The sequence below is a fragment of the Anolis sagrei genome, chromosome 2, assembly GCF_037176765.1.
Source record: "Anolis sagrei isolate rAnoSag1 chromosome 2, rAnoSag1.mat, whole genome shotgun sequence".
Lineage (NCBI taxonomy): Eukaryota > Metazoa > Chordata > Lepidosauria > Squamata > Dactyloidae > Anolis > Anolis sagrei.
Genome location: NC_090022.1, coordinates 288,063,029 through 288,087,249, shown reverse-complemented (window position 1 = coordinate 288,087,249; position 24,221 = coordinate 288,063,029). Strand labels below are relative to the sequence as shown.

At 40.4% G+C, this 24,221-nt stretch overlaps 1 protein-coding gene across 3 annotated transcripts in view; it reads right to left on the bottom strand.

Annotated features, from left to right (window-relative positions):
• DYM (dymeclin) overlaps positions 1-24,221 on the bottom strand; it is a 258,206-nt gene that overhangs the window by 97,617 nt on the left and 136,368 nt on the right. For 2 of the 3 annotated variants that reach the window (XM_060761240.2, XM_060761241.2), the window contains exon 15: positions 10,232-10,396. The exons of the other annotated variant lie outside the window; for it this stretch is intronic. In XM_060761240.2, coding sequence (XP_060617223.2) covers positions 10,232-10,396 — 165 coding nt within the window. The remainder of the gene's footprint in view (positions 1-10,231; positions 10,397-24,221) is intronic. 3 annotated transcript variants of the gene reach the window in all.

Genomic DNA, 24,221 nt, shown 5'->3' with positions numbered 1-24,221 from the left:
ATGGAATAGTAAAATGGTATTATATATATATATAATGTCAAAAATTAGTGCTTAACATTTTGTTTAGGCCATGGATAGTTGTGTTGATGGATGCAAAATTCATGGGCATGGATCGCTGACTGTAGTTGAGAATGTACCGAAGAGTAGGCAGTGACTGAGATGAGGATAGCTGCTACATAGCCAGTGGCGGCAACTTGTTTGGCACCCAAGACTTGAAATCCAGCTTTAAAAACACTGGTGACAATAAGTCTGCCGTGATGTCTTTCACCATGGCATCCGTTGAGAAAGTTAAAAAGCATCATATCCTTTAACACAGCAAAATTAAAGCGATGATTGTGCTGTGAGGACAGCATTGCCTTGCGTTATGCATCATTTTCCACGCTGCCTCCCACTTGTAGGAACTACTCCCATGGGAGATTCACCAATCTCTGCCTAAACTGAGATATTTTATATCTTACCTGTTTGGGCTGGTCTCTGGGACTCAGAAAAGGGTGGAGAAATAGAAATGAATTAAGATGAAATCTTACCCTTTTGCTTATTCTTATTTTTCCTTTCCCACTTTGAGCCTTCAGGATGGGGAAGGCTAGATACACCTAGTACTGAAAAAGGAGTTTGCACAAAATGTTCACATCTGGCCTAATAAAAATAGTGAAAATTAGGAATACTTGAACAGACTGCCAGAACAGAAGTGCTCAGCGACTCTGGAAAGTGGGGGAAAGACTCATTTGGGGAAAACATTCTACATTTGGCACTCAGAAATAAAGCTGCAAGTACAGTAAAATCATTTTTGGAAACGTAACCCCATACCTTGCCTCTGGCATGATCATGCTTGAATCAAAGAGAAAATTCAGAGAGAGTGAAATCTGTTGTATATTAGGAAGTTAAGATAATTAAAGTCATTTGATGGCATTTCTCCTTTTCTGGTAATACCTAAAGGGCACAATGAGAGCAAACTTTAGCATACAATCTGAGACATATGCTTCATTGTAGACTGTAGTCCTTTTGCTAAATTAAGGCAAGGAACGACAGCACCATTGCTAAAACGGTTCGTGGCTGAGCAATATAATCCTTCAAATACTGAATGGGCATCTTTCCTCTGAAAATACATACTAATCTGCTCTAACGTCCTTCCAAGCCTTTGAAACAGAAAGGAAATTGGGTTGGAAGACATTTGCAAGGGTAAGTGATGGAGGCTACAGAAAGTGGCTCCTTACGCCTTTTCCTTCCAAGTAGCTTCCTTACATTTTCTTTCTGCCAACAAATGTGGGCGTGGGAACCTCAAGCATCAAGAAATTTTGTATTTCTCTCCTGAGGTTCCATGTCTACCACTTCAATAGATACTTCCTGCTGAATTCTCATATTTGATGCAAGAAAAATATTTATTTTTCACAATTTTTCTTTTTTAAAAATAATTTTATTGCAGTTATATTCATTTCATTACAAAAAAAAATCTCTATAATTCATATAATTACTTCTTCTCCTTTCCCCAGTTGAGCTACCCCTTGTGCTTCCCATCTCCTGAGTTCTTCTTTTCTTTATGCTCCCAACAGAACCTCATTTCTTCTGGGGGGGGTTGGTCCCCATCGTCTCTCCTTAATGTTTCCTCAATAAATATTTTCTATATATTGTCGAAGGCTTTCATGGCCGGAATCACTGGGTTGTTGTAGGTTTTTTTGGGCTATATGGCCATGTTCTAGAGGCATTCTCTCCTGACGTTTCGCCTGCATCTATGGCAAGCATCCTCAGAGGTAGTGAGGTCTGTTGGAACTAGGAAAAAGGGTTTATATATCTGTGGAATGACCAGGGTGGGACAAAGGACTCTTGTCTGCTGGAGCTAGGTGTGAATGTTTCAACTGACCACCTTGATTAGCATTTGATGGCCTCTCAACAAAAGATTGCCCCAGGCACTGCCAGGCAATCAAATGCTAATCAAGGTGGTCAGTTGAGACATTCACACCTAGCTCCAGCAGACATGAGTCCTTTGTCCCACCCTGGTCATTCCACAGATATATAAACCCTTTTTCCTAGTTTCAACAGACCTCACTACCTCTGAGGATGCTTGCCATAGATGCAAGCGAAACGTCAGGAGAGAATGCCTCTAGAACATGGCCATATAGCCCGAAAAAACCTACAACAACCCATTTCCATATATTTTCAAAATCATTGTCCTTCCTTAGGCCTTTTAAAACTTTAGATTACATACTAATTTATCATTTATTGCTAATTTCCAAATTTCCTTGTACCATTCTTCTATCTTAATTTCCACCTCTCCTTTCCAATATTTTGCTATTATTAGCCTTGCAGCCAGCCGTTAACAACACTGTTCTCGGATTCTTTTCATTTTCCTTCCATTCATCTGTATTATTCACAATTTTTCTAACTACAGCGTCTTTAGTAATGTGCTGCTAACATATGCTGGGGAAGACTTTTTGAACTCACGGAATCACTTGAGGACCACACCAGAGTACTGGCTAAGGTTAGCAAGGAGATGCACCTTTCCTCATTTGGTGGCTCCCTGTCAAATGTCGTTCAAAGGCTTCCTCTCTAGCTACATGTCCCTGCTGGCCCCAGCTCAATCAATATTGTTTCTTCTGGCGGGAACAAGAACGGAGGTCAATAGGTATGGCTGCTATGCCTGGTGCTCCCTTTTAACATCTGACATTTCCAGCAACAAAGCTATCCTCAAGAGAAGGTGTTCTTTTGGTCCCGTCACTACCACAAGCAGGTTTAGTGAGGACACATGATGGCCCTCTTGGTGGCTGCTCCCAGACCGTGGAATTCTTTTTCTCAGGAGGCTAGACAGCCCTGGTCTCCACTTTCCTTCCACTGGTAAACAGATATGTTTTTTTGGGTTGCTATGAGTTTCCCAGGCTGTATGGCCATGTTCCAGAAGCATTCTCTCCTGATGTTTCACCCACATCTATGGCAGGCATCCTCAAAGGTTGTGAGATCTGTTAGAAACTAAGTGAGGCTTATATATCTGTGGAATGTGGGAGAAAAAGCTCTTGTCTACTTGGGGCAGGTGTGTATTTTGCAAATGGCCACACTGATTAGCAATGAGCTTCAAAGATTGGCTGCTTCCTGCCTGGAGGAATCCTTTGTTAGGCGATGTTAGTTGACCTTGATTGTTTCATGTCTGGAATTCCCCTGTTTTTTGAGTGCCTAGTTTCTAACAGACCATACAACCTCTGAGGATGGCTGACATAGATGTGGGTGAAACATCAGGAGAGAATACTTCTGGAATATGGCCATACTGTCTGGAAAACTCACAGCAACCCAGTGATTCCGGTCATGAAAGCCTTCGACAACACAAATAATTTTTCATTTACACAGGCTTTTGGATATTAACCATAGCCATCCCTCCACTTTTGTGAGTTAGGCATTCACAGATTTGGTTGTTAATGGATTGCTGTACTTGCTGCTGCTTTCTACTCCTGCCTTATACATGACTGAAAAAATATGTTCTCTCTAGACATGTTTGCAGATCAGGCTTGTGATCCAGTCCTCGAACTACATCACTGACCAACCCAGTAAAATTTAATTTCTATGTAGGTTTTTTGAATAACACTGCTTATGTTTTTAACCTGAACAGCTTGGAAAACTCTTATCCAGGCTCTCCATATTTGCGTGGACTCCTCAGCTGCACATCAATCATTACTGACTATTTACTATGCTGTTTTGTTGTTTTCCCTGAGAAAAGAAATTGCATGACACATTTTTCTCCTTCCCTTGACAATCAAGCTGGTTTTATTTATGTTTACTGTGTGGTCTCTGTGCCATTATAGGCTTGCATAGCCAGAATACTGTTCTTTCCATTCTGGATAGTTTCCATATTCTGGTCAAATTCTGTTGTGCAATTTTTCCTTGCAACCCCAAAAATTCTGGCACCAGTCATAAAACATTAAAGGACATGTAAAGCCAGTGTAGCATGAATTTAAATGCACCATTTTATACAGGAAAACTATACTGTGCTTTGTTCTTCACGGTAGACTTTTTAATGCACATTGCCTTGGGCATTTTCACAAATTGGAAAGGTGGTTCAGAAATGCTATTCTTTTTTCTTCTTTTTTTAAATCTTTATCCAGATTATCTCTTGGGAATTTCCGCTTAATTAGTGGACTCTTCTAAATATTGGCAATTAATTCTATTGTAGTTTTCTGTTCTTCAGCCACTATTAAGTCATTTGTCAAGTTTGGACCAGGAAACTATCAACAATCTATCATTCCTAGAATAGCAACTGCTTGCTTTGAAACCCAACCTAAAACACAACCTGCTTATGATCACTGTTGAGTTTGTCAGTGCACAAAGCAATACATTGAGCATCATTTCCCCTCTTTCTGCATGCTAGTCCATTTGCTATGTTCTACAGCTGGTCCTCTGTATCCACAGATTCTGCATCCATGGATTCCACCATCCACAGATTGAAAACAATTTAAAAATAATGCAAACTATGGCTTTGCCATTTTATATAAGGGATACTGTACAGGCACTGAGACACACTTCTGTATAACGAAGTAACACAGTTTATTTATAACTTCTGGCTCCAACGCTTGTAAGTTACATTTGCGTTTTGTTGCAATCTTGAGGCTTACAGTCAGTATAATATACTTGGTTTACTTTTCTGAAATAGACTTTCAATGTTTCACACTCACAAACATGTTACTTGCTTTACACACTCTTGACTGAAATTATATTCTGACTAAAGCACCACTGGCTTTCTTTATGTTCCTAAAACTTGAGCTCTATTTAACTAACTGCTTCTATATATCAGAAGTCTTTAACACCTCTTCATAACTGCTTATTTCTAACAGGAGTTCCTAACTCTTTGCTCTCACAGAAGTTCCTAACTGTCTCTCACAAACAGGAATCCCCAACTCTCCTCACAAACAGCAATTCCTAACTAACTCTTTTGTCTCTCTAACTTACTATTTTTAAAACCTTGGCTCTTCCCCTTTGAATGTTTAGCTCTGCTCTTCCCAACTGTCATTTTGGCCTAGCAACTTTTTCAAATCCTGGGCCTACGCTAATCTGCATATGACCAATCGGCTTCCATATGCAAATGAATCCTATCTCTACTGTTTCTACCCTGTCTGTGCCTATTCTTCCCTATCTGCCATATGTAAACATAGAGCTATACACCAAAAATTTAACATAGAGTAGCAATTTCGCTACAGATACCATTTGATTGCCTATTTATAATGGGACTTCAGCATCCATGGATTTTGGTATATGTGGGAGTCCTAGAACCAAACTTCAGTGGCTCCCACTCATTGTATGCGTGAAAAGACTCCAGAAGCTGAAAGGAAGTAATGATGAATTGTTGACTGATTTGAGTCCCCCTAGGGGTGAGAAAAGCAGTATAGAAATACTGTAAATAAATAAATAAAATAAATTGACCTTGTCTGTTTCATACTGTCAGCTAGATCTTTCCACTTAATGCCTGCATGTTTATCATGGACACTTACAAATAAGTGCAATGTGCTTCTCACACAGATAGATACCATGCAAACAATAACAGGGCAGCTAACAATGAGTACTGAGGCCATACTTCCTTCTGTTTATCCATAAGGAGTCTAATGTCTAAGTCTCAATCCTCAGATATGACATCATCACAAGCTTCTCCTACAGGAAACAGTCAAAAGACTAGATTGAGACAACTAACATGATATCAAATCACTTGTTGATATATCTAGTCCTAGATGCTAACGAGAAGGTAGAAGAGAGAAGGAACTGCCATTTTGAGTGGCGACTGTGGGGTTCTACAGAAGAAGAAGAAGAGGAGGAGGAGGAGGAGGAGGAGGAGGAGGAGGAGGAGGAATTATCAAATATAGGAACTTGAATTCAGGTCATGGTTAGGGACCATCTGTCAAGAAATCGTCAATAGAATGCACAGCGAAACATTAACAGCTTTAGTTCCTTACAGAATGTGGATAAGGAGGGTGCCAGCCTAATCTCCCTGGGGAGGGAGTTCCAGAGATGAGGGGCCACCACCAAGAAAGCCCTTTCCCTCGTCCGCACCAACCTGAGATGAGGGTGGGAGCAAGATAAGAGCATACCCTAAAGATCTTAAGAACCGTGTGGGCCTGTAGGGGAGGATGCGGTCACAAAGATATTTATTTATTTATTTATTTATTTATTTATTTATTTACAGTATTTATATTCCGCCCTTCTCACCCTGCAGAGGACTCAGGGCGGATTACAATGTACATATACATGGCCAACATTCAATGCCATAGACACACAACATATATAGACAGACACTCAGAGGCTATTTAACTTTCCAACTTCTGGTCACCAGGGGACCTGTCGCTTCCTCATTCTTTGCATACTTCCTGGAGATTTTTTATGGCCTTGTAAATCAGCTAATTTAGCCTCCCCACAACGTGGTACCTAATTTTCCTACTTGACAGAGCTGCAAAGGTTGACAACAAGCTACACAATTTTGGTCAGGAGCTCACTCCGACCCGGGCTGGCTTCGAACGCTTAACCTTTCGGTCAGTAGTGATCTTAATGCAGCTGACTCCCAGCCAGCTGCGCCAGTCCCGGTGCAGGTCCTGAACCGTTTGAGCTTTATAGGTGATAACCTGCACTTTAAGTTGGGACCGGAAACTTATTGGCAGCCAGTGGAGCTGTTTAAACAGCACTGATGAACCACTCACTGTCATGGTTGAAAAGCCCAATGCACTCTCAATGTCCCTGCACAAGTCACCTCCTCCTCAACAGAACTTCTCTTCTGGTATTGTGTATATATGTGCCTTCCAGTTGCTTGTCAACCTAGCAATACTCCATGAATTTTATAGGGTATTCTTAGACAAGGAATACTCAAAGACGGTTTATAATTGCCTTCCTCTGAAATATAGCCTACAGCACCTATTATTCCTTAGTAATTCTCCACCCAAGTACCAAACAGGGCAGATCTTGCTTCCAAGAACAAAGATGTATTACCATTAGAATATTTAGGCCTTTATTGGAAGTATCCTGACCAAGATGGTAATCAGAACGAATGTTGTGCCACTTTCCGTTGTTCCAGAGCAAGGATGTTGCTGTAAAAGGTATCTGGAGATGTCTGCAGGTGGATGCTTTACTCCACTTACATGGTTCAGGTAAAATTGCCCACAAATCTCACCATAAATATGAAGTTTGGGGGACTGATGAGGATCTCAAGACCCATGGATCTCAGCATCAATGGATTTTTAGTATACATGGGGGCCCTAGAACCAAACTCCAGTGGATACCAAGGACTCACTATATGCATGAAAAGACCCCATAGGGAAGGAATGATGGACTGTTGACCTTGTCCCAGTTTCCTACTCATAGTTGGATCTTTCCACTTAATGCCCACATGTTTACAATGGACACTTACAAAAAGTGCAGTGTGCTTCTCACACTGATAGATACCATGCAATCAATAACAGGGCAGGCTAAAAAAGAATGGGATGGTAGTGAGGCCATACTTCCTTGGCCTTACTACCAGGGGCCTAACTTCCCTGACTCCTGTCCTAAAGCAATGGTCTTCAAATGTACTTATTTTAATAGTTGATATAATACAATCTACAAATGGTTCACTTTTTTTTGTCGTGTCAGGAGTGACTCCTGGTGTGAGAGAATTGGCCGTCTGCAAGGACGTTGCCCAGGGGACGCCTGGATAATTTGATGTTTTTATCATCCTTGTGGGAGGCTTCTCTCATGTCCCCGCATGAGGAGCTGGAGCTGATAGAGGGAACTCATCCGCCTCTCCCTGGATTCGAACCTGCGACCTGTCGATCTTCAGTCCTGCCGGCACAGGGGTTTAACCTGCTGCACCACTGGGGGCTCCATGGTTCACATTAAAATTCATATATAATATGATTTCAAAATAAAATGCTTCAGGAAACCATAAAATCTCATGGAAATTTACTTCATATGGATGAGAAGATGAATGAAAGCTACTGAGATTCCTGTGCAATTTTAATTACACACTAAAGACTATGCCCCAAAACATTTTGGTTTGAAACAATCTGATACAGGAAAGGTTCTCTAAGGGGCTTTTCACACTACACGGTTATAGCAATATGATTCCATTTTAACGGTTCTGGCAAAATACTGTAGAAACATGATAAGAAAAACAACAAACTGGAGTTCTCTCGGCGAGAATTCTAATTACAGCATCCCTTATTTGGGATTCCAAAATCCTCCAAAATCCAGAATTATCCATATGGGTGACTGATGATTTCTGATGGTTCAATATACAGAAATTTGGTTTCATACAAAAATTATTCATAATGTTGTATGCAATTAGTTTCAGTATATGTGTATAAGGGGTATATGAAATATACTTTCATATTTAGACTTCTATTCCATTTCCACAATATCATATAATGTACAGATATGCAAATATGGTTATTCCAAAATATTTCCAATCCAAAGCATTCAGATAAGAGATACTCAATCTGTATCTCGCTCTACACTGCAAATCCTAAAATATCACATAATGTTTTACCCGCAGGCTCTACTTTGTTTTATGAATTTTAAATTTTTACTAGTTGAGGTTTTATGTCTGTTTATTGTTTGTGGATTTATGCTGTTGTTTTAGATGCGTATGTATTGCTTGTTTTATGTCTGGAACTTTGAATGTGCTCTTGTAAGTCACCCCGAGTCCCTTCGGGGAGATGGTAGCAGGGTATAAATAAATTATTATTATTATTATTATTATTATTATTATTATTAATGTTACTATGGACTTAAGTAGCATCATTATGTTATAATTGAGTAATATGAAAAGATACCAAGATAGGCACTATAAAGCACTGGGTATGAAACACTTGCGAAACCTCTGGAAAACTGACTCCACATGATTTATTGTGGAACAAGGTAAGACCTGTGAAAACAGTACTTCAGGTATTATAAGTTACAAAAGGAGTGTTTGTTCTGGTACGGCTGTACCAGGAGCTCCAATTTTATTTGCTTTGTATTAAATGTTTGTTTGCAGTCCCAGGTTTCAGGGACTCTGCAGATAGGTGGCTTCTTTTGGTTGCAGTCATAGGGCAGGCTTTGTGTCCATCATCGTTAAGTTTTGGTCCCACCCCTTGCTCAGGGCAATTGGGAAGGGAGCCATTTTTTAGTCAGTCTCAGCAAGGAAAGCTAATGTACAGGACGTGTGCAAGCTTCCCCTGTGCAAAAGCTTCAACCCTTAAGACCTTCCGGGGGGGAAACAGTCTTAAGAGCATCCAAGACTTTCCAGGGGAGAACAGTCTTAAGAGTCTCCAAAGATTTCCAGGGAAACAGCCCTAAAGACCAAAGAACTCCAGCTGGAGAACATCTAAGCCTTTACTGGTAGGTCCACTCGGCGTTCGAGAAGCAGTTCGACCCGGTAGCGGAGCCCACATCAGTAAGGGTTAGATTACAGTCAGCCTGGAAGAAGTTAAAAAGGGGATTTTCCATTTAAAGTAAAGAAGAAGTTATTGAAGACAGTTGCCTGTCCTTCGTGGGCAAGATTAGGAAGTCACCAGTTGCATAAAGCTTGGAAGCATTTCTTTAGCTTTACTGAAGACAAGAGAAGTTTCTGTTTGATTGTTCATTAATAAAAGACTTTGTTATACTTCACAAGCCATCTAAAGATCATTTGTGGTGGAAAACCTCTGAGAACTTCTCCTTGGGCTTCCCGCTGGGCAAAGATTGTATGTCCTGTTCTAAAGACAATTATTTACAGGCCCAGGGTGTGACAGAACAGTGTTAATTAGCAAATAGTTACTGTATCTATGCATGTATCAGTCAACCTCATGTATAAGTCGAGGATAGGTTTTGGGGCCAAAATTATGGCTTTTGATATGAGCTGTGAATAAATTAAGGGTCATTCCATGGAGAGGGGAAACCACCAATGCTGTCCCAGGGGGCCAGACACCTTTGGCCACCACCACCACCATTTCCTTGTGCAGGCATCCAAAACGTCCAGAATAATCCCCATGATGGAGAGAGTAGAGGGGTTTGGTGCTTCTTTTATGTTCTCCTGGAACTGATAGCTTCCGTTTTTTCGCCCGAGAAAGGGATTGTTCCTTTTTTTGATAATAGTTAAGATACAGTACTCACATTGCCCCATGGATTAATTGGACCATTTCTAAACGTATACATTAGCGTATAGGGTAACTGCAATCCAGGGCCAGGCCTCCCTCCACCCATCTATTCCCATCAGCATGCAGAGACCGGTCACGTAGAGCATGCAGCATGCAGTAAATGGAGAGCAGAGGTTAATAACCTGGAAGCATAGGATCTGAGAATGTGAGAACAGGTTAAAGACAACAGCTCCTCTCCATTGTCACTGAGGGTCGAGAAGCAATGCTGCAGCGTAGAGCAGTGGGAGTGGGGGAAATACAATTTGTCCAAGACATACACATATCTCCGCAAGTGGCGGCAGGTGTAACTGCAAGAAAAGGGTAAAGGGGGGGAGATAAAAAGAAAAGGAAAAGAAAGATAGAGGAATTTTCCTTTAAGAAAACTGCACCCAAACATGATCCAAACAAGTCAATGACAGATGTCAAAGAAACAAAGCAGCAGTTTGAAAAAAAAATAGTTTTAAAAGTAGAAAGGATGGATAGTCTGTACAACAACCCAAGATGATTTCATTAGTGACGCAAAGGAGGTTGCCGGCTTTGGCAGAGAGGATGTGTGTAAACACACCAATGTTGCAGGATTTGCTTTTGGGGGAGAAAGGATTTCAAGCCTTCCTTTCATGCAACTAGAAGACAAATGCTCTTGTGCCAAGATGTAATATAAAATGTTATGGGAACAGGCACACAGCTTGTGTGGTTTTATACAAGTTGCCATTTTCAACGAGAGGAATGAAAACATTCATTGCTAAGTTACGGCTTTATGGGTCTCCTAGCAGCCTTTAGGAAGCTAGGAGTTAACAATAGCCCAGTTGGCCACAATGGTTAGAAAGTTATGGGCTGGTTAGCCCTACAGTCCATGAATCATGAGGATATTAACTCCAAGTTCTGGGTTTATTTTTGTTTTTTTATTTGTTTTCTGGTGTGCATCCATTGCTCTCTACGTACAGCACAAAGAAGAGTTTCTTGGGAATCTCATTTAGATCCTCTGCTTTATTGTAACTGATCCCTCTCTGACCATCTTCCAATACAGGCATACCACTGTTCACCAAGGAAATGTATTTCTGGGCCTTACTTCTTTAACAGAAACTTTGGTACCACAGGTTAAAATAGCATGAAAATAAAATGATTCCTGCACCACAAAGGAAAAAGAGTAACTCAACACGTTTCAACAAACCTTTTATCCAAAATTAACTATATATGCATACAGGAAACGAAACAACAAGGTCAGGTAAGCCTTGCATAAGTAAGTAAGACAATTGTGAACCTTCTTGAGAAGATTCGAGAGCTCCTTCTAAAATGTATCCAGGGATTGCATTTGCCTCCAGCTTTTTAAAGTTTTCCATTTGGGTGAACAAACGTACTGATCTATGCTTTTTTTAAAACATGCTAAGGAGACTTGATGATGGAAGCTTATATCTTTCTCCCCTTTCTTTCTGTTTTGTTGTCCATGTGTGCTCAGTAAGGAATTCTGGAGGCAGCTGCTGTTCACTTTGCCTTTTGTAGGCAAGCACACAGCTTCAAGGGGATGGGCTAGAGATGAAGTCCATTCTTTTCCATCTCAAGCTTTAGATTAGGTAGGTACTGCAGATCATTGTTCTGCAACAATAAAACACTGTATTCTTCCATTCTCTCAATGGTCTTAAAATAATCTTTCCTGTTAAACAGACGATTGGGGGGAAAGCAGGGCTGATTGGGATTGAAAGGGCACTGTTAAAGGCTTTGTTAACCAAAATGCCTGTATTTCTCTAACTGTAATTGGAGCAGGAAACACACTCAGGACAGGCATATGTTGATAGACCCAGTGTCCTTTTAAATGGACACCATACATTGCTGTGGGACACTCAGAAATGCCTCTCACTCTTGTCTTTGGGATCATCGGGGATAAATTTAGTTATAGTAGTGCCCTCATCCTCAGAAACTTGTTTTCATATAGGAGAACAGTCACTCTTCCTTTCTCTTGTATTTGGGAGAAATAACAGCAATGCAGAAGGATACTGATGAAGAATTGGGTTAAGAATATGACTGAGATTTCACCCTGCATGTCTCTTTCTGCCTGCCTGCCTGTCTCTCTGACAAACATATGGAAACATACACCAGATAGCATTAAAATCATTAGGACAAAACTATATTTTATTGTTTGGACTTGAGATTTACACTTCTTCCCTCCTGTCATCCAATCTTATGTATTTATAGATGTAACCAGGGAAATGTTGAAACTGGTCCCAAGTCTAAACAAGTGATTTTTAAGTAGAAACATATGAATTTTCTCAGAAAATATTATTTTACACGATATTCTCCTCTCATAACAAAAAAGTAGCTTTCGTATGTCAGGTTCAGCATATGATTGTGCTTTCTACAAGATTATCTTTTTCTTTAAAAAGAAAACCAGAATGCACAGTCAATTATTTTGCTTTTTGGGAAAAAAATGTGCATAATATCTGCATTTTATTAAAAATCAATGAAAAGGAAGTTATTAAAGCAAAACTAATGCACTCTCTTGGGGTCATTTTCTATTTCTTAACCTCAACATTGATGAACAGATTTTCCCTTTGTGAACAGGGCAAGAAGACTTTAGCCGATTGCAGGCTGCACGTTTTCCTCTTGCAAACAGTCAACTTAATTTCTAGCTATGTGGCAGTAAAGTTCTGAACTGTTTGATATGACCATTTTAAAAGTTAGTATTTGGAATGTCTGGGTAACTGGAGCCTGGGAAATCAATAAGTGTGGTTTGGAGTTTTCCTATTGAAAACAGTTGTTTTTACTTAAGGATGAAACTCAGCCATTTTGGAAGATAATGAAACCAATAAAACATCTCCAGTGCCTTCTGAGTGTATTTTCCTCCAAAGTTATGTGCTGCATAAATCTGAGGAGTTATTTGAAAATAAAATATTATCATCTGTTCTATTTTGCCAAGGAAATATTTTTGAAAAAAGCCTTTATGCTCTTGAACTCCTGCACTGTAAGATGCAAAATAAGATCCAAGAGCTTTTGCAGCCAAACCAATATGAAAATAATATCTTCAGAGAACAAGCAATTTCACAATGATATTAGAAGCACTATTTCAGGGACCAAATAACGGCAGAAATGTATTTGTAAAGACAATCTATCTGATACAAGCTTAGTAATCAAGCTACCAGCTACTCAACTGCACATGTTCACCCTCTTGGAAACTTTTAAGATCTCAGGATTATAGACATATAACAGCATCTACACTAGGCTAAAGGGAGACTACTTGGTGTAGATATATTTCATAAATAAAAGGCCATCCATTTTACTCTTTTATTAAAAGTAAATTTTGTAAGAAATAGCATAGGATGGCTGCATTCGGTAAGTGTTCTGTAGGTTTTACAATTTTGACAAACTGCTTGAGGATATGGATATGACATTTGAAATGAGAGAATAATCATCTGTATGTGTTGCTTGCACCAGATCTACTATGTAGATCTCTGTTCAATTAACTTAATTCTCACCTTTGGATATTTTCTCAGGAGGGTTTAGTGAATCTCAGCTTGAAGGACACTTCTTTTGACCCAGGAGATCTGAATTACTTTAACCCTGAACATGACTTTTGGCAAAATGTTTGAGTACAGAACAACGCCTCAGTTTAACCTGCATGCTAAGCTCCATTGGTACTTTTGGAAATTTACCTAGTTTTTCAGATACTGACAAAAGTATATATCCAGTTAGCTAGCCAGTGAGAACATGCTGGAGTGTCAATTTATTTAAGCAAAGACTTATTAAAAACAGACTTTTTGGCATTTGTGATACGATAACTTATACTTCAAGAATAAGGATTTGCTTTCAGAATAGTAAAATCATGCTTAAATTAATACTTTTTACTGATGATGTTCACAGTGAGAATATACTCGAAACCACATGGCAATGAGAGCAATTGGTTTCACGAAACCCACTTATAGTGCCCAGGCAACGAGGATGTCAGGAGGGGAGACGTTGACTACCATGAAAGATTACTACTACCACATCAGCTCTAGATTATTAAATATTATTTTCTGTGGGCAAGCAGATGGTGACTACTGGATGGCATATGTACGGTATCAGAAACTATAGCTGATGCGGTCTATCCAATGCAATTTTCTGAATCAGCACTCCAAATAACCAAACCGAATCTAAAGTTGTCCAAAAGCCGATTCGTAACCCATTTGGTATTAATTTTATTATTTATTTACCTTATTTATATCCCACCTTTCTATACCCTGAGAGGGACTCAAGGCGGCTTACAATCGCACCTCCATAGTGCCTTAAAACATACATAATTTTGCAGAGTGATCCCTGGTCAAAGTGGTGCCTGTTCAAATGGTCCCTGATCAAAAAAAGGTTGTGAACCACTGGTGTAGAATATCCTCTTCAGATTATGATCTTGAAACAGTACCAGAAACCTTTCAAATATCGACATGGTGTGAGTTGACCTTAGCGCAGCTATAATTTCTAGACATATGTTCTATTTGTACCCAGAAGAAGACAATGGCAAATCTCCATTAAGGGGTTTCACCTTAGGGTCTTCATAAGTTGGAAATCCCACTGGAGCACTGCAACGCACCCAAATACCTGGGAGTCACTCTGGACAGTGCTCTGACCTACAAGAAGCACTGCCTGAACATCAAGCAAAAAGTGGGTGCTAGAAACAATATCATACAAAAGCTTACTGGCACAACCTGGGGATCACAACCAGACGCAGTGAAGACATCTGCCCTTGCGCTATGCTACTCTGCTGCTGAGTATGCATGCCCAGTGTGGAACACATCTCACCATGCTAAAACAGTGGATGTGGCTCTTAATGAGACATGCCGCATTATCACGGGGTGTCTGCGCCCTACACCACTGGAGAAATTACACTGCTTAGCCGGTATTGCACCACCTGACATCCGCCGGGAAGGAGCAGCCAATACTGAAAGGCAGAGACATCTCCAGCTCATCCCTTGTTTGGGTATCAGCCAGCACGCCAACGACTTAAATCAAGAAATAGTTTTCTAAGATCTACAGAGACACTCACTGAAACACCTCAGCAAGCAAGAGTCCAGAATGGCAGGCTCAAACCCAGAGCCTCAATCAATGGTTGATACCCAATGAGAGACTCCCCCCTGGGCACACAGAAAACTGGGCGACTTGGAAGGCACTGAACAGACTGCGCTCTGGCACCACGAGATGCAGAGCTAACCTTAAGAAATGGGGCTACAAAGTGGAATCCACGACATGTGAGTGTGGAGAAGAGCAAACCACTGGCCACCTGCTGCAATGCAACCTGAGCCCTGCTACATGCACAATGGAGGACCTTCATGTGGCAACACCAGAGGCACTCCAAGTGGCCAGATACTGGCCAAAGGACATTTAATCAACTACCAAGTTTGCAAACTCTGTGTCTTTTGTATGTTTGTTTGTTTGTTTGTTCTGTCAAAAATGTAATACAACTGTTCGGTTGCCTGACACGATAAATAAATAGGTTGGAAATGATCTGAAGGTAGACACCAGCACAACCAGAATAAGCCTATCACATGTACCCACAAACTTAATCTCTCAGAGTGGTGGGACATACAACTGAGGCTAGATCTAAATTGTTAAAACTGCATTATATGGTAAGTTTACTCATATAATGGTTTCGGCGGTGACCAGGGGAGCATTCGCACAATTAAAACTTGTGCGCCAACTGCGACCGTACCTTAGGAAGTCTGACTTGGCCACGGTAGTCCACGCTCTGGTTACATCCCGTCTTGACTACTGCAACGCTCTCTACGTGGGGTTGCCTTTGAAGACAGCTCGGAAGCTCCAATTAGTCCAACGGTCGGCAGCCATGTTACTAACAGGAGCGGAGCGCAGGGAGCATACAACTCCTCTGCTGCACCAGCTCCACTGGCTGCCGATTTGCTACCGGGCCCAATTCAAAGTGCTGGCGTTGGCCTTTAAAGCCCTAAACGGTTCTGGCCCAACTTATCTATCCGAACGTATCTCGGCCTATCAGCCCACCAGGACCCTAAGATCTTCTGGGGAGGCCCTGCTCTCTATCCCGCCTGCTTCACAGGTGCGGCTGGCGGGGACGAGAGACAGGGCCTTTTCTGTGGTGGCCCCTCGGCTTTGGAACGCCCTCCCCATAGAGGTAAGATCAGCCCCCTCGCTGATGGTGTTTCGAAAAAGACTGCAGACATGGATGTTCGAACAAGCATTCGGTTAACTCGGTGCAATGAATCTGATGATCAAGGACTGGTAATCACAGACGATGAAATTGGACTGCGTTTTTAGTTAAGAGATGCATTGGTTCGATATTGGTGGCCCAATATTGTATATTATGTATGTGTTTTTATGCTTTTTATATTGAATATTGTTGATTATTGTAGTGTTGTAAACCGCGTTGAGTCGCCAATGTAGGCTGAGAAACAGCGGTATACAAGCGCAGTAATAAATAAATAAATAAATAAATAAATAATGCAGTTCAGTTTGGTCTAAACGGAATTGCATGGGTCTACACTGATCATATAGTGCAGTTTGAACTGCATTACACGGCAGTGTAGATCCAGCCCTCTTCTCTGCTGAAGATCTCAAAATCTGACAGATGGGGGAAGGTATCTTTCATGTATGCTGCCCTCAAGCCATAACCTGACTAAGAGATAGAGCCACACCTTTCCTATTCTCATGCCCCTCCTGCTCCATGGGGGCACTGCTTACTGGGAAGCCAATAAAAGAGCTTAGCAATGGGTCAATGCACAAGCTTGCCAAGTTCCACACTTTTAACCCAAAGTGCACAATTTCAGGTTTGGCTGCTCAGCTAAAACCAGCTACCTGGGAAGACATCCATAATAAGTGGGTGATGCCTGAATGCTAAAGGTTATTTATAGAAAATATATATCATACCTGTTCATATTAAAACTGAGTCTTGGCTTTACAAAATGAGGATTCTTTTATTATTATATGGGATCAGGGCTACATCTTCATTTAAAAAGGTGTCATAAAAAAGAAGTCCAACAAAGATTATAGAGTAGGTCTAGACATAGTTGCTGAACCATGTGAAATAAAGATTCAGAAAGCTGAAATGCAGCATTTTTCCAGTAAAAACATACAAGCACACAATTAATTTAACCATCCAGAAGTTCCAGTTATTCAAAGGTTGTCTAACTAAAGGAGATTAAGGAATAATGGTATCAAAATTTAATCCTTTGCTGATCAATAGGTTTGAAAATTCAAAAGACTATCGTGAACTTAAAGGTCTTACTTTTTGAACTCACACTGAGACTGAAAATTTAGGGTCTGTATGAATTGAATTAAGATAATCTACCACTTAGTAGTTCACTTTGCAAAGGGATATCCATGTTTTCAAGGTCTCATCAAATTCCCCTTCTCTGCAGGAGAGACTATTTACAGACAGGTGTCCTTGTGTAGGTCAACAAGAATGAGTTTATTGCCAATTACGGTACCATCTAAAAAGCAACTAGAACTTGATTAATTATATGTAATCACAGAGACTGAGAAATAATAAAGCTTGTCCAGAATGGACGTGATCACAAGAAGCTCTTGGTTTAATCAAATTTCCTTCAGAAAGATCCCCAACTATAACAACCTGGACACGACAAAATTATATTTCAGCACTACAACTGGCAGACAATCTGAGAATGACACGCATATGAGTTAATGGTTGTTCTCCAAGATCATCTTCAACATTGAGAAACTTAACTCAGTACGACTTTGCAGAGACAGTAACAATGACCAGAGAAAGCTAAAAGTCCTGCATAAATAGAGAATTGACATTTGAATATTTGGAAGAATTTTTTGGTTAAAAAAAAAACAGGCAAAATTACTACCAAGACATAATGTTCTAATTAATAGGAGACAAAGGTCATGTTACAAACCCACAAGAATGTGACTAAATCTTACATTTTATAAGAATGCTTCTGAGAAGGTTTCCCAATCCAATTAATAAATGTCACAAAATGAACACATTTTACTAGTACAGACATTTTTGCCCATGCATGTTTGTCTCCTCAAGTTGTCAGCTGATTTATGGCAGCACCGTGAATTTCATAGGGTTTTCTTAGGCAAGGTTTTGATAGTTCCTTCCTCCAAAATATATCCTATAGTGCTTGGTGTTTCTTGTTGATGACCATCTGAGTATTAAGCAGGATTGGCCCTGCTTAGATTCCAAGATCAGACAGGATCTGGTGCCTTTTGAGTTATTTAGGCCCCATAGCTGCTGATACAGTAGAGTCATTCCAAAATTCTTCTCCAACAATACATAAATCATTTATGTTTCTTAGCACTAAGAAGATATATGTAGCTAATATATTTGAACTTGGATAAATATAGAAAGGACACAAAATCTAATGACAGACAGAAATATATTGTAAGACATACGTTTTATTGAGCTCAGCCAACATCTCTTATTTATACTTGAAGTTGTTTTCATATTTTCGTTGGCATCACTCAGCATCTTGTCTAATATTTATTTTGTCCCTGGAACTAGAACACCAGGCTTCCTGTCTTTGTTATTAATGGAGTTCATTATGCTTTGACATAATCAAAGGAGGTGTCCATCTAAAGTAGATAAAGCCTAGGAAAAAATGTGATGCCTTTATAACTACCATGTTGCCACGATAGCCATATTTTTAACAGGGCAATCTATAATTTTGTCAAGAAACATAGTCCTGTTCTCAAGCAGCCTCATCTCAAAAGAAATCAGCAAGTGAAAGTATTATAAGGACATCCCACAGTGTATCTCTTTTACTCTTTATATTTCCATCCAACTGTGAACAGGAAGCAAGTCTTTTACAATGCTTACCAGAGATACTTATGTATAAGTCAATTTTTATACAAAATTTTGCCACCCAAAACATAGTTTGACTTATATATAGATCAATGTTGAGTTAGAGACCCAGTACAAAGAGAGGCTTTTATAGTCAGCCCTATTAAAAATGACCACCGTCAAAAGCTCACAGAGAAAGACCTTATTGAAAATTGCTCTGTTCCACTCCAAACACCCAAAATGGGAAATGCTCCATATTCATGTTCTCCATGCTGCTTATGAATGCCAAATAATATTTTAACTAAAAATTAAGGTGGGACAATAGGGAGGACTGCCTTTCTCTCTCTGATTTAGGCAAAGGAGGGTATTGGGGTGGGAGATTCTCGCCTCTGCCTCTTGTCAACGTCTTCACACTAGGATGCCTTCTTTTGTCTTCTCTTCCCCCATTTTTCAGGCTTCATTGCTATTCTTTTTCCCTAATTTATGTTATTTTTTATTTATATCTGAATAAATGTGGATATTTTAAGATCAGCAATTTACACGCACTCCACTGTAACCACTCAAATAAACAGATCGTCTCTTTCTCCTTAGGTGTTCCAAAGCCACTCAAAGCATTGCCCTTGACCAATCCATGGTTCAAAGCAAAATCCATAATTTTGGCCCCAATACTTGCTCTTGACATACATGAGACTGACTTATATATGAGTACATATGGTAGTTTGTTGACCCTGACGCAGTTTTCCAAGTATGTAAAATGGCAGTTCTCGGAGTACAGAGAATATCAAGTCAGCTGCGGTCAGCCAAGGAAACTGAATAGCTATAGCTCTATCCAACATGATGCAACTATGCCTACAAAAGTGATCCCATCCTCAAAATCTATACATCTTAAGACATTAATACGAGGGTTAAATGGAAAGCAATGCCTCCATTTTCATTACTTGGGTTTGGATGGGAATATTTTAATTAATCAAACACAGAAATAATCCTTATAATGTGCTCTTTAACTACCACTATTCACTTTTCCACATAATCACCAAACAATTGGATACATTTCTGCCAACGATGAACACGTTTTCTGAAGCCATCATGGAAGAAGTTGACATTCTCTTTCCACAACCAGTGTCTCACAGGTCTCTCATCCTGGGTACCCATCGTGCACAAGCAAAACAATAATATGGCCCACACATTCTTGTGAAATGCCAATTATGTTTGAAATTTCTCTCTGAGTGATATGATGAACATCCTGAATCAATCTGTCAACATTTTGCTTGTGAAACCCGGTGGTTGCTGTCACAGGACATCCAACTCTGTTTGTCATGCAAGTCAGATGTTCCCACCTCAACACCTTTAAACTTACTCGCCCAACGATGCACAGTACTCACATTAACACAATCACCATAAACAGCTTGCATTCTCTGATGTATCTCCTTTGGGGTGACACCTTCTACTCTCAAGAATTCAATGACTGCACGTTGCTTAAGTTGCATTGACTGTCTGCGCAGGGTTCCATACTTTGCACTTTAACAACACAACTGTTTCAATGCTAAGGTTTCCCGCCAAAATGGAACTGTAGAGGAGAGTCTACTGAACAAGCCAGAACCTGCCGCATACAGTACTGCTATCTGTTGAGGAGTTACGAAGGTGAAGGCATTACTTTTCATTCAACCCTCGTACTTTCTTTTCCTTGAGATACCCTACGTTCCTGTTCAAAAGCACTTAAATAACCAACTACTGTGGCTCTTGCTTTTATTGACGCATATTCAGGCTCAAGACACCACCAAACATGCAGCGAGTCAAGCTGCTTGGCAAGTACAAAAAATAATAATAATATGTGCAGGCACGCTAGGCATTAATACATTTCAGAGAGCAAAAGTAAGTGCTGGCAACAGTTCCAGACCAAACTCATAGCTGCCTGTCACATTTCAAAAGCAGAGGAGGAATTCAAAGCCTAGACGTATGCCAGAAAATATTCCACATGGTTTTGAACCCGTCCAAGTGCACCGCGGAGAAGCCGTCATCTGGGCAATCTGTCCAACCTGTGACCCCTTGCCCTCCCGACTCACAGCGCCCTTCCATTGGAACGCAGTGGGCTTGGATGCTTCCCCCATCTGGACAATGAACGTATTCATATCATACCAGGTGCCCATTTCTGAATCCCCAGAAGGTTTGGCCAGGCTTAGACCAGGGTTCAACAGTATTTCCATGCTGGAAACAACAGATATTAGCCTCTAAAACCTTAACTCCATATGCTCCATACGCTAGGACAGGAACTAATTGTCTTTTTGTGAGACTGAGCACAACCTGAGCAGTGCTAAGTAAGCAGTGAGACTTAGCACAACCCTAATAAACATAAAGGCAGGGCGAAGTGTTGCCATTATATAAATGACAGGTCTCGTGCAGAATCCCTTTAATTAGATTTAGTTTTATTAAGAGACCTTCTCCTCGGCAGTGATAATTTATCAATACACAACTTCTGCCCGCATTTTAATAGGTTTCTTATCTTGTTACAATACTTTCCACTAATTGCAGTGACACTTCCCAGAACTGGGAGAGCTAATCAGCTTATAAGATTCACCACAGCTGAACTAGGTCATCACGCTACAACTAATACCACTGGCATATGTTTCTTTTGTTTTATGCCTCTCAGGGTTCACAACATTATTTCTGCATCCCTCACAATCATGTTCGAGCACTAAGTCTCAGAGATGCAAAATTTTAGTGCACTGTATGGAGTTCCGAAATAACTGTATTGTCGAACGTTTTCATGGCCGGAATAACTGGGTTGTGGTAGGTTTTTCGGTTGACTTCTTTGGTTGAATTAGACTGCAGTGCCTTTCATGTTCCTTGATTTGTGTTTGGGCAATGCTGCGTTTGGTGGTCCCTATGTAGAACATGAAAGTCAGCCATAGCAGAGCACCTGATAAACCAACCTGGACAGAGCATATTATTTGAGAACACAGAAATGCTGGACCACTCTCACAACCACCAGGTCAGACTACACAGAGAAGCCATTGCAATCTACAAGCATGTGGACAATTTCAACAGAAAGGAGGAAACCATGAAAATGAACAAAATCTGGCTACCAATATTTAAAAAAACCTCTAAAATTACAACAGTAAGTAAAGAACAAAACTCAAAACACAAGGGAAATCCAGATAAGAAACAATCGGGAACACCTAGTTACTTCTCAACAAAGGATTTTCCCAGGCAGTAACAAGCCACACCTAAAAACTGCCAGGCCATCAAGTGCTTATCAAGGTGGTCAATTGAAGCATTCACACTTCACCCCAACCGACAAGAGTTCTTTCTCCCACCCTGGACCTTCCACAGATATATAAACCCAATTTTCCTAGTTTCCAACAGACCTCACAACCTCTGAGGATGCCTGCCGCAGATGCAGGCAAAACGTCAGGAGAGAATGCTTCTAGAACATGGCCGTACAGCATGAAAAACCTACAACAACCCTCCAAAATAATTGTTTCCAATGTTATATTTTCATTTTTCAAACTGATAAAAGTAGACAACTGAGCAAAACTGTACATTTTCGAGACCTAGAGGTTTAAGCATGGAGTGAAATCCTCCCAGAAGTAGAAAAATGCTAGACTCTGACTGGACAATGCCAATTATACTGTTTTAGTGTATGTATGTGTGTGCACATCTACAAAACAGAGCCTGGATAAAATACATTATTCAATAAATGGTCTAAGAAGCAAGCCCCCCCCCCCCTCCCCACTTTAATCAATGCAGGAAATGTTAATCTCCTGTAGGAATATTATGTTCCACAAACTGCAACTTTGTCATAACATCATTGCACTATGGAGGCAACCCTAAGCTCTCAAAGGCTGTGTCAGTCCACCAAGACAGTAAGGCCCTGAGTATGGCCCGGGAGACAGAATGTGTGTCTCTCATTTGATCACCCACCAATATATGGAAAAGCTTGTCAACAAAGGGTTGGCCACCAGACAACAAATTAAGCACAGTGACTACATACATAATGACAGTGTGAAATAGCCATGATCTGCATCAGTAACCAGCAACCCCAACAGAATCATATACAGTAGAGTCTCGCTTATCCAATATTAATGGGCTGGCAGAACGTTGGATAAGCGAAAATGTTGGATAATAAGGAGGGATTAAGGAAAAGCCTATTAAACATCAAATTACGTTATGATTTTACAAATTAAGCACCAAAATATTATGTTTTACAACAAACCGACAGAAAAAGCAGTTCAATACATGGTAACATTATGTAGTAATTACTGTATTTACTAATTTAGCACCAGAACATGTATTGAAACAGCTGTGGATCAAGGTGGAAGGCAAACTGCATTGGATAATACAGAACGTTGGATGAGCAAAGTTTGGATAAGCGAGACTGTACTGTATTTTTAAGCGTATCACAAATATAAGAATACTTATATGGGGTGAAGTCTTTTTCCCAAGGAGTGAATCCAGGTATTCTCAATTCTATATGCCAACGATTTTCAAATTGTTTTGGTGAACACTGGGAATGCCTGGAGACCGAATCAGGTTTTCTTCATTTAGTGTTCCAAAAATCGTATGAAAACTTTTCTAAAAGGCAGCGGCTTGCTCACTACTATTAATATTTCTCCACAGGTAAGTGAGACAGGTCCTTCTCTGTGGTGGCCACTCGGCTGTGGATCTCCCTCCCTTATGAGATTAGATCTGCCCCTCCCTTCTGATCTTCCAGAAGAAACTCAAATCCTGGCTGTAGGATCAAGTGTTTACAGAATACACTGATTTACTGGTGAAGATAAGGTTTTAGTGGACTGCAATGGACTGATTTAGATGACAATTTGAACCAGCCAACTGTTTTAATATATATTTATAACTGTTTTTAATGTATGCTGATTGTATTTTATGGAACACCCCAGCAAGCGAGAGTCCAAAAGTGGCAGGCTCAAACCCAGAACCTCAATCAATGGCTGATACCAAATGAGAGACTCCCTCCTGGGCACACAGAAAACTGGGCGACTTGGAAGGCGCTGAACAGACTGCACTCTGGCACCACGAGATGCAGAGCCAACCTCAAGAAATGGGGCTACAAAGTAGAATCCACGACATGCGAGTGTGGAGAAGAGCAAACCGCTGATCACCTGCTGCAATGCAACCTGAGCCCTGCTACATGCACAATGGAGGACCTCCTTGCGGCAACACCAGAGGCACTCCAAGTGGCCAGATACTGGTCAAAGGACATTTAATCAACTACCAAGCTTGCAAACTTTGTGTTTTTGTCTGTTTGTTTTGTTAAAAATGTAATACAACTGTCTGGCTGCTCCTGACATGATAAATAAAATTTTATGTTACGTTATTATATTGTGTCGGCATTGAATAGTTGCCTGTTAGAAGCCGTCCTGAGTCCCTCTTTGGAG